This window comes from Paramisgurnus dabryanus, chromosome 9 (assembly GCF_030506205.2).
Source record: "Paramisgurnus dabryanus chromosome 9, PD_genome_1.1, whole genome shotgun sequence".
Classification (NCBI taxonomy): Eukaryota; Metazoa; Chordata; class Actinopteri; order Cypriniformes; family Cobitidae; genus Paramisgurnus; species Paramisgurnus dabryanus.
In genome coordinates, this window is record NC_133345.1 from 24,905,832 (window position 1) to 24,920,976 (window position 15,145).

The 15,145-nt window shown below is 36.9% G+C and overlaps 1 protein-coding gene across 2 annotated transcripts in view; it reads left to right on the top strand.

The window, feature by feature from the left end:
* megf11 (multiple EGF-like-domains 11) overlaps positions 1 to 15,145 on the top strand; it is a 170,010-nt gene that overhangs the window by 28,523 nt on the left and 126,342 nt on the right. For both annotated transcript variants that reach the window (XM_065283262.2, XM_065283263.2), the window contains exons 3-5: positions 1,391 to 1,514; positions 4,181 to 4,282; positions 4,804 to 4,904. In XM_065283262.2, the coding sequence (XP_065139334.1) occupies positions 1,399 to 1,514; positions 4,181 to 4,282; positions 4,804 to 4,904 (319 nt within the window). In that variant the 5' untranslated portion in view covers positions 1,391 to 1,398. The remainder of the gene's footprint in view (positions 1 to 1,390; positions 1,515 to 4,180; positions 4,283 to 4,803; positions 4,905 to 15,145) is intronic.

The window sequence follows — 15,145 nt, forward strand, 5'->3', positions numbered from 1 at the left end:
GATGCTTTTATCCAAAGCGACTTTATAAGGTGTACATTTTGATCAGCATGTGTGTTTCCTTGGTTCAAACCCATAATGCAATGCTCTACCACTGAGCTATATTATTTATAATTTGATAACCGCGTATAACCTTACCAGCCTAATGTTCGATGCCATCTTTGACACATGTGTTTCTCGATCATATGCTAGAATAGACCATTAGTCTGACATCAATAATTCATATCACCGGTTCAAACACGTGTTTAAATACTGTCTACATGTTAGCGTGTACGACATTTTTATATTTTGAAATCCGTGTTGTACTGTACCATTCTGTATGAGTGAATGTCGCCACTAAGAGTTGCTTACAATCAACCAAACTCTCACCACACCCCCTGCAGTTAAAGATAATCAGTGCTTTTACGCCTCACCAGTGCGTTTTTGGGCAGTGTGCCATTCTTGTGCCCTTCCACATCTGTCACTGTCGTATCAATTCATCACACACATGCTCATCTACCATCATGAGTCTAATGAAATATCCTAACAATTCAACAAATGCTTCACCCTGTGTGATCTCAAATAGTTCTTTATCACTGTCGTGAGACTAAGATTCACACAAACAGACATGCATGCACATAATACACACATGCATGTAAAAAATATTATATCAATGGATACTGCAATAATAACTTTTACTAATAATTTAATTTATAATGAAAAAGAATTATACGAAAATACAAAATATAAAACAAAATATTTTTTTTTATTTTCTTGCATTGGCGCTACTGTCTACTGTATTAGCTTACCATATGTACTGTATATTACTGTATACCTTTGCCTTTATCACATTTGATCAGCATAAACGCACTAATATAGACACACACACACACACACACACACACACACACACACACACACACACACACATTCTGGTTTCCATGTTTTGTGGGGACATTCCATAGACGTAATGCATTTTATACCATACAAACTGTATATTCTATTCCCCTTACCTGCCCCATTCCCTAACCCCAACCATCACAAAAACCTTTCTTGTACCTTAGATTTTCAATAAACATCATCTTGTTTGATTTATAAGTTTGTTTCCTCATGGGGACATCAAAATGTCCCCACAATGTCACAAAAACACTGGTATTCCTATCTGTGTGGGGACAATTGGTCCCCACAACATGATAATTACCAGGTACACACACACACACACACACACACACACACACACACACACACACACACACACAGAATGCTGGATACAGTTTTTTCTTGACATTCTTCTTAAAAGTCAGCTATCACACTTTCAACAGCAGTGCAAGCGCTCCAATTTAGAAGAATGATAAAGGACAGAAAGTGCCCTTGTCTTTGTCTTTCTCACTTTCTCTCAACGTCATTCTCTCAGGAGGAGTCATGGGGTCGGTATGGGCCTACCCATTAGCCCTGCCTGTGCTGGCTGTTCTGGGCCTCATTATCGGCGCATGGAGTCTCAACCCAGATGACCCGAATGTCTGCAGCCACTGGGAGAGGTGAGAAAGAGGGAACTCTGTAGTGTTAACCTCCATTTTACCTTCCATTAATCTATTGCAGGAGTCACACTGTAAACCCTTCAATTTAAGTTGAATTTACTTAAAAAAATTGAAGAAAAGTTGTTGCCCGAAAAATGTAGTAATGTGAACAAAAACCAGAGTACATTTAACCTAAAATTTCTAGTAAATCCAACTTAATTTAGCAAGTTTACTAAACTTAATTTTAAGTTGATTAAACTTGAAATAATTTGTAATATCAATTGCTCTGTCCAACATCTCCATTTAGTTACAGAGTTACTTTCAGTGTTAGAAATGGCATTTTAACACAAAATTCATGACTCAAGTCAACATGTACTGATTTAATGGATTTTATATGCTTAAAAGTTAAAAGAACTAAGTCTTTTTAAACATATGTAATACTGTAAGTGATATTTACTTTTATATGTATATAGTTATTGTTTATAGTTATTTAGCAGTATATAGGGTCAAACCTATGTACATATTGTGAAATTTAAAGTCCCTATGAAATTAAAACTTGCAATTCTTATTTTTTATGGAATATCACAGTGTTCATAATTAATAATTTATCCATGTGGATCATTATTTTTTTATGAAAAAATTCATGTGCACTCATAAACTTAAATCAAAATCTGAAATGTACTTCTGCCTTCTTGTGGCGATATTTTTCTGATGAGGTCAGCTAGATGACTTGGGCGGGGGATCCGTTAACTCCGCCCCCTCCAGCTGTCTATCTGTCTGAAACGCCTACTTTTTTAAAGAACCAACCATTCAGAGACCAATTTTTATGTCTTCTTATTTTATTAAACAGTATGCAAATATTTAAAAGGGGTTACAAGTTGTGTTGCCATAGCCTTTGTGGAAATAATTATCCATATTCTTATCTTTATTATTGATAAATACAAAGTGGTTTTAAAGAAAAACAGAAACAGAATATAACATTTATGAGGCTTATGTTCATAACAATGTTTTATGGTTTATTTGTTAATGGTGCATGGCACTGGGTTGAATGAAAACTTAATAAGAATAGATGAGAAACTCTTGCTCTTGAAGGTAAGGTGTTTGGTACATCAGTGGTTTTCAGATCCTAAATTTAGAGGATTTAGATTTGTTTGTTGCTGTATTGACTATACTCCTTTTAAATAGGACAACTTAAGGATTGTGTTTGGATGTGTTACACATGCCTACAGGTATTAGGTTCAGTCACTAAATACCCAAAACAATATTGATGTTCTTATTATCAACCTTGTAGTGTTTGTGTGTGGAAAGAGAGAAGGGATACCTAAAATGAAATGGAAAGCAGAACAGCATCCAATAGAGCAGAACAATCTGTTTTGACTGAACCTGTTGCCTGAAAAATGAGTATTTGTAAAGGATGCTATCGGTTATGAAAAACAAGCAGAAACGATTGCCTGCGCAGAAGGGAGGAGTAAGGGCTACAGAGATGAATGAGTTTTAAAATGCCTCACTGAATGCGAATATTTTAGGCCGTTATTGGCATATTGTTGGCAACTATTTAACACAATGTTATGTGTTTATTTTTTAAAGTTGGTGAGACAAGAGATCTTATTTATTTTTAACATTTTCAACTTTTCAAGGTAAAAGTAAGTTGTGTTATAATTAAAAATTAGATTATCAGAATAACTATGTAATACGTAAGGAATAATTGCATGTGCATAATTTTGTAATAATTCAATGGACCAGAGTCAATTTTTCCACCACGGTTACCAAACCATAAGACATTATTCAGATGTTTTATTTTAACACATTTGGCAGGTTTTGCAATTTTAACATTATCAGGAATAAAGTAATCAGTGTTTTTTACTGTATTTCTTTTCTTTTCTTTTTAATTATTTTATTTATCTTTTCAATGTATTTCTTTCACTACCACACAAATATTTATGCTTTATTTGTTGTAATTTGATATATCAGTTATTTCAGTTAAACATGGTGTAGTGATATGGAACTGTAATGTGGTCAACAAACCAGGAACTACTTCATAGGTGTGTGTTTACTAAAAAATATTGCACGTTTCTCAGCCAATCAGAATGAACCATTCAACAGCCTTGTGGTTTATAGAGTATTAAACACATAACTAAGAAGTTATTGCTTAAAAGCTATTTCATTTAAATTTTTAAATATATTTTATGTTGTTAATAAATTTTTGAATATATATTAAAAAACGTCACTTTATTTCTTTATTTTTTTCAGATGCCCATCATTTACAGTTATTTACTTGCAGTCCTTAAAAGAACATTACATTTTAAAGGTTGAATGTTATGCTTTGTCAATTTCTGACTTCTGAGAGAAGTTGAATATTTCAGCTCAAATAAAAAAATTATATTCAGCTTTGGTATAAAAACACGAATTCAATGACATTCCTCACTCCTGCCAAAAATGGTGAAACGTTGAGAACTCTGAAAAGGAATGAGTCCCCATTAAAGCATTTCACGATGCTGGATGGTCTTTGAAACAAATAGACAGGTGGTCTAATAAATTTGCTAGCAACTGCATGCTTTATGGGTAAGTTGTCACAATGAGAACTTACCACTAAAAAAGCTATCATAGGATTTTCATACAATTATGCAATTAGACAAAAATCATTTAAAACAAGATTGAAATCTCACCCTAGTCTTTCTCTCTCTCAGCTATGCGGTGACTGTTCAGGAGTCCTACGCCCATCCTTTCGACCAAATCTACTACACTAGGTGCACCGACATCCTCAACTGGTTTAAATGCACCAGACACAGGTGAGCATGAGCCTGACCTTTGATCTACTGTACTTAAGATTCGACTCCATGGCCACCAGCAGCACTCTCCCAGCAGGCATATAAAAATCAAGGTGTCGGAAGAGATGCTGATGTGCAAGTGTCTTTATTACTGGGTGTTAATGTTATCAGCCGTGATTGTAGTGGTCAGCGCTGCGATAGAAATGGTCGTTTGACTGTCATCAGACATTATACGGGCTTTAATTGCTACATTAAAGACTTTATCGCCGGTGTCCCGGCTAAAAGCTGCGTGCCCAGTGAGTCACTATGCTGAATCTAGCATTGAGAAGGGAAATGTCCTTCAACTAACACAGAAACTTTTTTTTTACTTACATTAAGTATGTTTATTTCCCCCTTTTCACCTCTTTAATGTGCATCTTGAAAGTAAAGCTGGAGGTAGCCAGCTGCATGTCATAATGTCCTTGTGTCTCTGTCCTTGCAAGGCTTACCTGCCAGGTTATTGATGTTCATACTTTACTTTGTGTCTGGATTTTCTATCTCAGGACCAGCTATAAGACAGCATACCGGCGTGGAGTGAGGACCATGTACCGTCGTCGCTCTCAGTGTTGCCCCGGGTACTTTGAAAGTGGAGACTTGTGTGTCCGTAAGTGTCTAGCGCATATTTTTTCACCTAAATCAATTTCTCTTTTTTGCACGTAGTTATGAGCACAATAAAAGCATTCATCCGCTTGAGCAATGTTCTCTTAAGCCTTGAACTCTGCAACTCCCTTCCTCTGGAGACATTCATCAAAATCTCAGACGTCTTTGAGGCATTTCTGCAACTGTATATATCAAGCAAAATTTGTTCTTTTCATTACTGTTCCAGCTCAATTTGTGTTCGCTCATATATTCAGGTTAAACAGTGCCAGTAAGTCATTACAACAGTGTAAATAGCATTCAGTTATCACTAATTTTTAGACAAAAACCTTGAGTGATTCACATGCAAATACTTCTTCCTAATTCCTCTAGTTCCAGAGATAATATCCACGTTAAAGAAATAACAACTTTCAGTCACTGCGGTCTGATTTTGTGATTTTTTTATGAGCAATAAATGTCAGAAATGTTAGCTTTTATATTACTTTGCTGTCTTCATTGTCAGTGTTTCGCAGAGACTGTGAATGTGTGTTTTGGTTTTGTAAGGGATTGGGTTACAATATGTTGTGTTTGTATATTTCCCATGGCTGGTGCTGTGTTTATGCTTTGATTTTGAATTGTTCAGGTCTTGTACGTCCTTGTGAAGAAATTTCCCTTAGTCTTGTTTTTGTTTTTGATTCCACTGTTGATTTCTTTTGGCGTGCCTTGTTTAATCATAAAGTTTTATTCTGCTCCTCAGTTTCAAATCATGATTGCAAATTTGGTGACCAGCAAAGACTAAACATACCAGCAAGGTATAGTAACAGTGTTGACAGTATGTTACAGAACTGGCAGTCATATTGACAGAAGACCATTCAATCCCTCACAGTATTGCTACGTACACACCAAACGCGGGGCATCGCGTTACTCGCTCTAGGAGGCTGTTTACACTTGGCATTAACATGTGTTTTTGTCGATTGGATCACAAGTGGACACCGGCGTTAATGCCAGGTGTAAACGGTGTTCAAAATGTTTTGAGCTCGTCCACATTCGACCACTCTCAACCACATTCAGAGGTAGTCGAAAACACGTTCGATCGGATAGCTTTTGTAGTGTAAACGCACATGTGGTTGAATGTGTTCGAACAGCCACACGCGACTGCCTTATCTCCGCCCATTTATCTAATCTGAGGTACTGAACACAATGTTTTATGTCTTTTCTGACTTCTGGCTTTCACAGTGTACAGTGCTATTTTTAGCCTTTCATTGATAAAACTAAAGCGGCTGATCTCTGCAGTTTCATTTTGCAAGCGTGTGAAAGTTTCGTAAACTTATTTCATCAATTGCGCTGAAAATTCAAAGAAAGCTCTAACATATACATGAACAAAACACTGTGCAGCATGTTTACTTACACCACAAGCAGCTGACTCCGACATAATATTAGTTTGCGTTCATATAAACTCGTCATTACTCCCGCTCGCGTTTAAATGACAGCGGAGAGACTCGCCCACAGTCTCGACAGACCACCCCCTCACAGTATTAGGGACAGAAGCGGTCGAAAGTGGACAAAAGAGATGGATTTAAAAACGTGATGTGTCTCTCTTGTCCACTTGTGATCCGATCAACAAAAACACATCTTAATACCAAGTGTAAACAACCCCTAGATTACTCGCGGGATTTAACTTTGTGTCATGCAAATTTTTCACAGGCGAATATTTTCAACTTGGGCGAAGACGCGTTTGAGGCGAATAGTGCGTGTTTTCGCGGATATATATATATATATATATATATATATATATATATATATATATATATATATATATACATACAAATATAGCAAATGAAAGAACAGACCCCATTTTTTTAACAAACAATAAACAAACTAACTAAATGGGAAAAAAACATTTCATCCTATCTATATTTTTTATAAACTATTAAAAATAGATATGTTTTTGCAAATAGCTGAAATAATTGCATTTTTGTGATTTTTTTTTGTTAGAGATCAGATTCAGAATGCTTATTAAAACATACACAGGGCCCTATTTTAACGATCTGAAACGCAAGTGCGAAGCTCAAAGCGTAAGTGACTTTGTGGGCGGATCTTGGGCGCTATTGCTATTTTCCCGACGGGAGAAATAACTCTTGCGCCAGGCGCAAATCAATAAGGGGTTGGTCTGAAGTAGGTTCATTATTAATAGGTGTGGTTTGGGCGTAACGTCAAATAAACCAATCAGAACTTCATCGAACATTCCCTTTTAACGCAAGTGCGCAAGTTCCATGGCGGGTTGCTATTATTATGACGGATTTACCAGGCGCACGCCAGGAGTCTTGTAAGTCTTCTTGTAAGAGCAGTCAAAGACAGAGAAGTTGTTTTGTATGGGGATGGGAGAAACCCGCCCAAATCAGCGTCAGTTAAACAGGCGTGGGAGGAAATAGCCACAATTGTCTCATCAGCTGCCATCCCCAGGACGTTGCGCCGCAAGTGCTACAATGATGTCAGGAGACAGGGGAATCCCAAGCTTGCCAGCATAAATCAGGCACGCCGTGTAACGGGAGGTGGATCTGCCTCTATACAGGACCTGACGAGTCAAGCTCACATACATTAAGGTTTCTTATAAAACATTTTAATTATTATTTACATAAAATAAACGTAATACAGCCACACAACAAACTTATGAAAATATTTTAATCATTATTTGCATGATAATTTTTTAACGCAGCCACACAAAATAAATAAAAACTATCATCACAATGCTCACCACAATGATTTCCGTTATCTCCTGTGTTAATATTTTTTATTGTAACAATTTATGATTTGCAAAAATAACTGTTGCATCTGTGTAGATAAGATAAGCAAAGTGTGTGCGCGTTGTGCACGCTATACATTATGGTCAAGCAAGCGCCCTTAAAATAGCATAATGAACAACGCGCAACTGACTTTAGACTAGCTTTTTCTGGTCAGTGGCGCAAATAGCATCAGGGATGGTTTGCTCTGGAATACACCTCCTTTTTTGCGCTGAACCGCCCAGGGAGCGCAAGTTCATTCCCTAGTTTGCCGACGTGCGTCTGTGGAGGGAAAAACCCGCTGTGCGCCGGTGCAAAATACGAATGATACATGCGTCACTGACAAAGTCAATTGGGCTGGGTGCAAGATAGGGCCCACAGAGTTTAAAATTCGTTAATAATTTTTTTTCTTCAGTTTTTATAAATGGGCAAATCTAGTGATCTATCATCTAGTGGATAATCACGGTATTACAGATTAACATAAAACCTCAGGAACATGTTTTTTTTTATAAAAATGTTTTCCCTTAATTGACGAGATAACTTGTCAATGGCGGGGAAAGAATTAACAACAAAAAAAGCAGAAAATTTATATTTAAGCGAATAAATATAAATAAAAGGGGCGAATAACAGTTTTAGAGATTATAAATCTAAGTATGCAGGACTATTTCCTTTCATGCCTATTAAAGGCGAAAGATAAAACTCTTTAGGGCAGATAATAATAAGACCTTTTCTTTATACATTTATAACTGAAAGACTTCAGAACCCCTAACAATGTCTCTGTTAGGTAATTGTAGTGAGCGACCTCAGCGCATTGGCTTTTATCGTGCATTCTGGGATTTTCTAGAAAGCAAATGTTTCAATGCCCTGGAGCAATTTTGACAACGACGCCTTAGAAATGGCTGACTCCCTGGACAGTGCACTGCCTACTGAACTAGGGATCTGATTGAGACACACTTTTGTATTTATACCCCTTGCGTTCCTTTTGTCCCGTTTCATCCATTCTGTAACAACTGGGAGTGTAAGCGTGATGATGTGAGAACCAAAGTGCAGTTTATGTAACAATGTGAAAAAAAAACTATTCACCAGACAGAAAAACACAATCTAAACTGAATCTGACATTGAATCTGACTTGACTTCGGTATAAAAAGTTGGACCTAAATTGCTTCAAAGATTAAAGTTCGTTGCACACTGTAGTCCGAAATTGTCATATGCGTTTTTTTGTATTCGCCATCCTACAAATGTATAACGCACAGAAACCTTGCATGCTGAGTCTGATTCGTATTATTAACCCACAACAAGCTATTGTTTTGCCAACTTGAGCACAATACCATATGATCTTTGGTACCCGAGGTCGTCTCACAGCCAGCAGGATGCGATTTAGGGTCCCTGAGCAAGGCCCTTTTCTCCCCGGGCGCTGCAAGGATAGCTGTCCTCTGCTCTGTGTGTGTGTGTGTGTGTGTGTGTGTGTGTGTGTTCAATACTCACTTAGATGGGTTAAATGCAGAGGTCAGATTTCGAGTATTGGCTTCCACACTTGACAGTCACGTCACTTTCAATCTGTCTTTGTATTCCACGCTTTGTCTTATTTTGTGCTGTGAGACGAAGTGAATCAACTTGTCAATCGCTTTTCTGGATTTTTGCATTCGCTTTTCTCAAAATGCTTGCTATGGATGCGAAAAACGCTGGTTAACATTTCATACAAGAATTTCAGACTTGGTGTGCAAAAATCACAAGCATAAAACAACAGAATCCCTTACAGGTATTCAGTATTGGTGCTATTGTGCAGGCCAGACTCATTATCCTTTAATATGCCTTAATCATGAGTGAGCGAATGCTATCAGTCTGCTCAGACCTTTGGCTCAGCGGTTGCTTGACAATATGCAAAAATCTCAGCATGAATAACCTCACACAATACCGTGTCAAGGTGATGAGGTAAATGACAGTCTTAGCCAGCTCCAGGGAGGGGATCAAATCAACACATGTAGCATTACTGCAAATGGGATTTATGCCCTCACAGCGACTCTGTGTTATTAACAAGAGGTGGATCGAGCTTTCTGGTGGATGTCTGTTCGGTATAGTCCTAGGTGGACGGCAATATGCCTGAAGGATTCACTAGTGGAGACTGTATTGTCCAGACTGCCCAAAACCTGATGAAATTTTGGTCTGCTGCATCATACTTTCATGATCTGATCAAAAGAGAAGCAAATGTATTCTGCTCCAGCTCAATGTCCATTCTTAAAGGATTCTGACATTCATAAGAATTAAGTCATGTAATCCTTCAGACTATGTATTTTAATTGGACCTCTATGAATAGGGAGAAATTAACAGTCTACATTTAGCCCTGATATGGGCCTGAAATCTAGCTCTGCAGGAATAATAAAACTTCGGTTTAATAATATGAAGAAAAGAGAATACGCCACAGACACGGACAAAATGATGATTACAAACCTCCAGTGGTCTTATATGAAATCATGTATCAAAAGACAATTTCACACATTATCTTGGTGAGAGACATTGAAACCCAGCATTTATATCGCCATTTTCATGTCAGTAACCGAACTGACAGCAAGTCTGTGTTTTTTTTAAAGTTTTTGATTTAACAACTTTGTAATTTAAATTTCGTTGAATAATCTTGTACAATGACAATAAAAGTATCTTAAAAAAAAAAAAAAAACGTTGTAATTTACAAATGTAAATGACATCGAAAAGCAAGGACATTGTGTTTTTAGTTCTGGTACCCTTAAAATGCTAAAACCTGCGTCTATGAACCACTCACAATCGAGTTTAACCAGGCACCATAGGTACTAGCAGAGCACAGTGTTACGCCTGTTTAAATAGGGGTAAGCGTTATTTGAAAAACGCTTAAAAAAAGTATGTCGGGCCAAGTACCAGGACATACTTGTAGCCAATCAGCAGTAAGGGGTGTGTCTACTAATGATGGGGATGATAGCGTGCTCAGTTCTATCAAACCTTTACGGAGTTGTAGCAAATACTGAAGAAAAAATTCAGTCGAGCAGGGACAATTATATGCGCTACTTCAAGTCTTTGAGCCTGCAACATGTGCATGCACTCTATAGCCCTATTCAAACGGGATTAGTTTTACAGGGGGACCTCAGAGGAAAGTGCTTCTCGAGGTCCTCTGTGTTTTTATCCCATTTGAATCGGCCATGTGTGAGTTTTTCTCTCACGACATCCGTAAAAGTTTCAGAGCAATTTACCTACTGTTTTTTGCTGTACTCAGAGGTCTTCTGATCATTTTAATCCAGTCCGAATGCGAATTTCTGTTTTGGCCAATGTGATCTGGTGTAGGTCTAACTAACGCGTGTATATTGTACTTCCTGCTTCCCATTAAATATAGGGTGATGATAACGCAGTGGATAAGACACTCGCCTTCAGTGTGAGAGACCCTGATTTGAATCCACTGTGACACACCATTGTGTCCCTGAGCAAGACACTTAAAGGGATAGTTCGGCCAAAAATGATATTAAACCCATGATTTACTCACCCCCAAGCTGTCCGAGTTGCATATGTCCATCGTTTTTCAGACAAACACATTTTCGGATATTTTAGAAAATGTTTTAGATCTTTCAGTTCATTAAATGTGAATTGCGCCATGCAACTTACATTTACATTTGTCAGACACTTTAATACAAAGCAACTTGCAGTGCATTACAAACTATGGATTTTATCAGTATGTGTACTCCCTGGGTTTGAACTATGACCTTTGTGTTGCTAACGCTATGCCGCAACTGAGCTGCATTCAGCACAGATTCTTTTGGCTGTGTTTGTGCCGTTAGCTGATTTGCATGTTTCATTTAGTGAATCAGGTGCTAAAACCACGCAGGCATATTAGCGCATTTAATTAATTCCTTGTAAATTGTTCTCTTCTGAAATGTTCTTTTGATTGAAATTTTTAAAAAGATGAACAATAACGAGGTTAAAAAGCGCCACTTGCAAATCAACAGCTTGTTCACCAGATGTTGTCTTTTTTACAGTGACTAAAGGTCATTTCAGAAAGAAGGTTTCAACACTGACCTTTCGTAACAAGATTTTTTTATGGCTGAAAGAGAGTGACCATGGTCTGTTGAAGATAAAGATGGTCTCATGTTTTTGTCCTTATTAAGTGGGATTTTGGTCAGCTCTATCTGTAGCCTGAAGGCACCAGTAACAGCCATGGGATTAGGTGCAGCTGGGATAGGGATCAGTTTTGACATTGTCTGCTGGTCTGAATGGAGGAAGGCAATGCCTATAATCAATAAAATTCTCATTACCACACAATAGCTGCAACAATTTCATGTTAACAGTTGTTGTTGTTTTAATGAAACCATGCTGTCTGTGGAGAAAACGGTAAGCATAGTTTTTTTCTCCTCAGTGACCTTAGTCAACACGTTGTGCTTATTCTTTCTCAAGTGTTGTTCAGTTTAAGGGGGTATGAACCTGTTCACATTTATACAGATATTATAGTCAAGCATGGCTGTACGGTTGATTGAAACAAGGCTTTGTAAAACTCATTGTTCAGCCTGAAATCTGATTGGTTGAGCAAAGCTTGTCCAGACATATATACACACACTCGATCGCACATCAGTTCATTCTGTATTAATGCATTAAGTTGATACATTTATTTATGCATTTGGCTTTTATACAAAGCCACTTGCAATGCATTCAAGTTTTCTTTATTATCAGTATGTCAGTATGTGTGTTTCCTTGGAAATCGAACTGTTAATGCAGTGCTCTGCCAGCCAGCAATAATATGTAGGGATTTGACTTCATAGGGCAGTACCCTTTAAAACATTCTCAGTATGTAACATTAGGTACAGAAATGTATACATTTGGTACCAATATGTACCTCTGAGGTTTTACTATGAACTGTTTAGGTTAGGTAGTTGTACTTTTTGAAAGGATACCAATAGTATGGGAAACATATTTTGACCAAGTTTCTTTCTACAAGATCAATGAATCAGGCCACTAGAGTTTTCCTCGCCATAACAAATGTGGCTCAACACGCTGTTACAGTGGTCAGAGGAAATCTTGACAACATTGCTTGACAAATGTACAGATACCTTACTATTTGACAATACTATTGTCCGGAATACTTAAGTTGGATCAACTTAAAAAAATTACTTAAAGAGCGCCTATTTTATTGCTAAAAACAATGCTATTTTGTGTATTTGGTATAATACAATGTGTTTGCATGGTTTATGGTAAAAAACACATTGTTTTCCACATACCGTACATTTTTGTAGCTCCTGATCTCACTCTCTTCCAGAAACGCACGGATTTGAAAAGCTTCGTGTTTCTGATTGGCCAGCTAATCTTTACGTTGTGATTGGTCCGAATACCTCTGATGTCAACAGGAAATGTGACGCTCCTTACCATGTTTGAAATATTTGCGCACAATGCAGGAGTTAACGTACAGGCTGTGAGTCCAAGTGGGAGGAATTATGATAATGTCGGTCTTTACTACATCATAAATCCCAGGAACTAAACTGTTGCCTACAATCTGTTCGTTTGTTGTAGTCCATGAAAAGAGATTTACGTTGTAGATGATAACTCGCGTCATCGATAAATCGGTAAAAACTTTGGGGTTTTTACCTTTTGCATATCGTTAACATGTACTAATACACACTTACACACTAAAGGAAATGTAAAATCGTGAATCGGACCATTGGTGCTTCTTAAATTTGTAACACCCAAAAAATTTAAGTTTATTCAATTTAAAATTTAGGTGAAATATGTAAAGGAGCAGTAGAATGAACTGGATTTGCCTAAGCATAGATGAATAATAAGAGTAACCTCAAATAATTAGTTCTGTGCAATTAATGTTAATCAAACAACCCAAGACAAAGCGAAAATCACTGCTGTAGCTATAAAAAAAATAATTATATTTAATTTATACAATGAATACAGTGTTATTCATTTGATGCAATTTCTGTAACTAATGCTAATTTTAGACTTTACTTAATGTGCAGCTTTGTTCTTTTTTATAAATGTTTGTAATTTCTTTATTTGTTATTAGATTTTTCCCACCCAGGTGTTCATTCTTTTTATATATTTTGAAGTAGGCTAAAAATAATATTTGGATATTAAACAGGTAGGTCACCCAAAATAGAAAATTCTGTATTACTCTCCATCATGTCATTCTAAACCCATCTTTGGAACACAAATGAAAATGTTTTGATAAAACTGAGAGATTTCTTTCCATCCATTGACAGCCTACATAACCACTTTGATGCTTCGAAAAAAATCCATAAAAAGATCATAAAACTAATCCATATGAATTGAGCCGTTTAATGAACTTTTTTCACTGTGCTACTAAATTTCTTTGTGTGCTCCTAAATATTTTTCTTTAGGAGCACATGTACTCCTTGGGAAAAAGGTTAGTGTAGAGCCCAGTAACCACTCACTCCTACAGTTGGTTAACATTAATCATTTTAATTATGTTGTTCCTTGTCATCTATACCTATAACTACATTTGTTTGCTGACTTTATGTCGTTTTGACCATTGATCAGCAGAAAATAATGGTAAGACAGCATGCTCAGCTTCTATTTTGTGATGTGTGAGGTTGCAGGTAATTATTGTTGCTGTCTCTCTCTTGTGAATAATCCTCCTGCTTTTACTGGCAGGATTAAGAGCACCACACCCAGACAAGAGAAGGTAATTAAACCGTTTTAACACATGGTTGGGTCAAATATGGACAAACACCAACCCAATATTTGTTGTTAACCAACCATGTTGTGAGGTTTATTTACTATATATCCCAACCTTTGGGTTTGTCCATAATTGACCCAACCATGGGCTAAAACCCAATATGTTTAGGGTGTACATACAGTTTCCCCAGTTTAAGCACCTCAGATTTTATCTTCTCATGTGTGCTTTGTATGAGCTGTTTTTTTGTATCTCCCACTTTGCAAAGATATTATTCATTAATGGCCTAGACTGCTATAGTTTGACTGCTTTGAAGTTACGACCAAACCATGTGAGTTTAAACTGAACATTTAACCTGTGCGAGCTACAGCAATAAATCCCAACTGTGTCAGTGAGAGTCTCTATACTCTGTGAGTGAAGCAGCTGGTTGGCCTTCAAAAAGAAAAATATTTTTTAATAATTTCTTAAGCAGCTCTGTTTTTGCAAGTGTGCGGGTTATGCTTTAAAGTTGAGCCAGATATCTTGCACATACTGTAATGTACTGAGATAAAAAAACTAGCATGGAGTCAAATCAGTTTATCTGGTCATAAGAGTTTTAAACACTTAGTAATTAATAAAGCTATATACATTATGCGAGGCTGTAATAATGCCATGTGCACCAGTCTTAAGTTGATTTTAGGGTTGGTGTAGATTTAATGAAAGATTAGATTTAGCATTTTATGCAGTTAATCCTAAATCCTTTTTTGTGTTATGTCCACATACCTTAAGATAAAAAATGAACAACCTCAATTTGATTGATTGACTGATTGTCAGAAAGCATGTGTAAATTTGTGGCCGGATGAA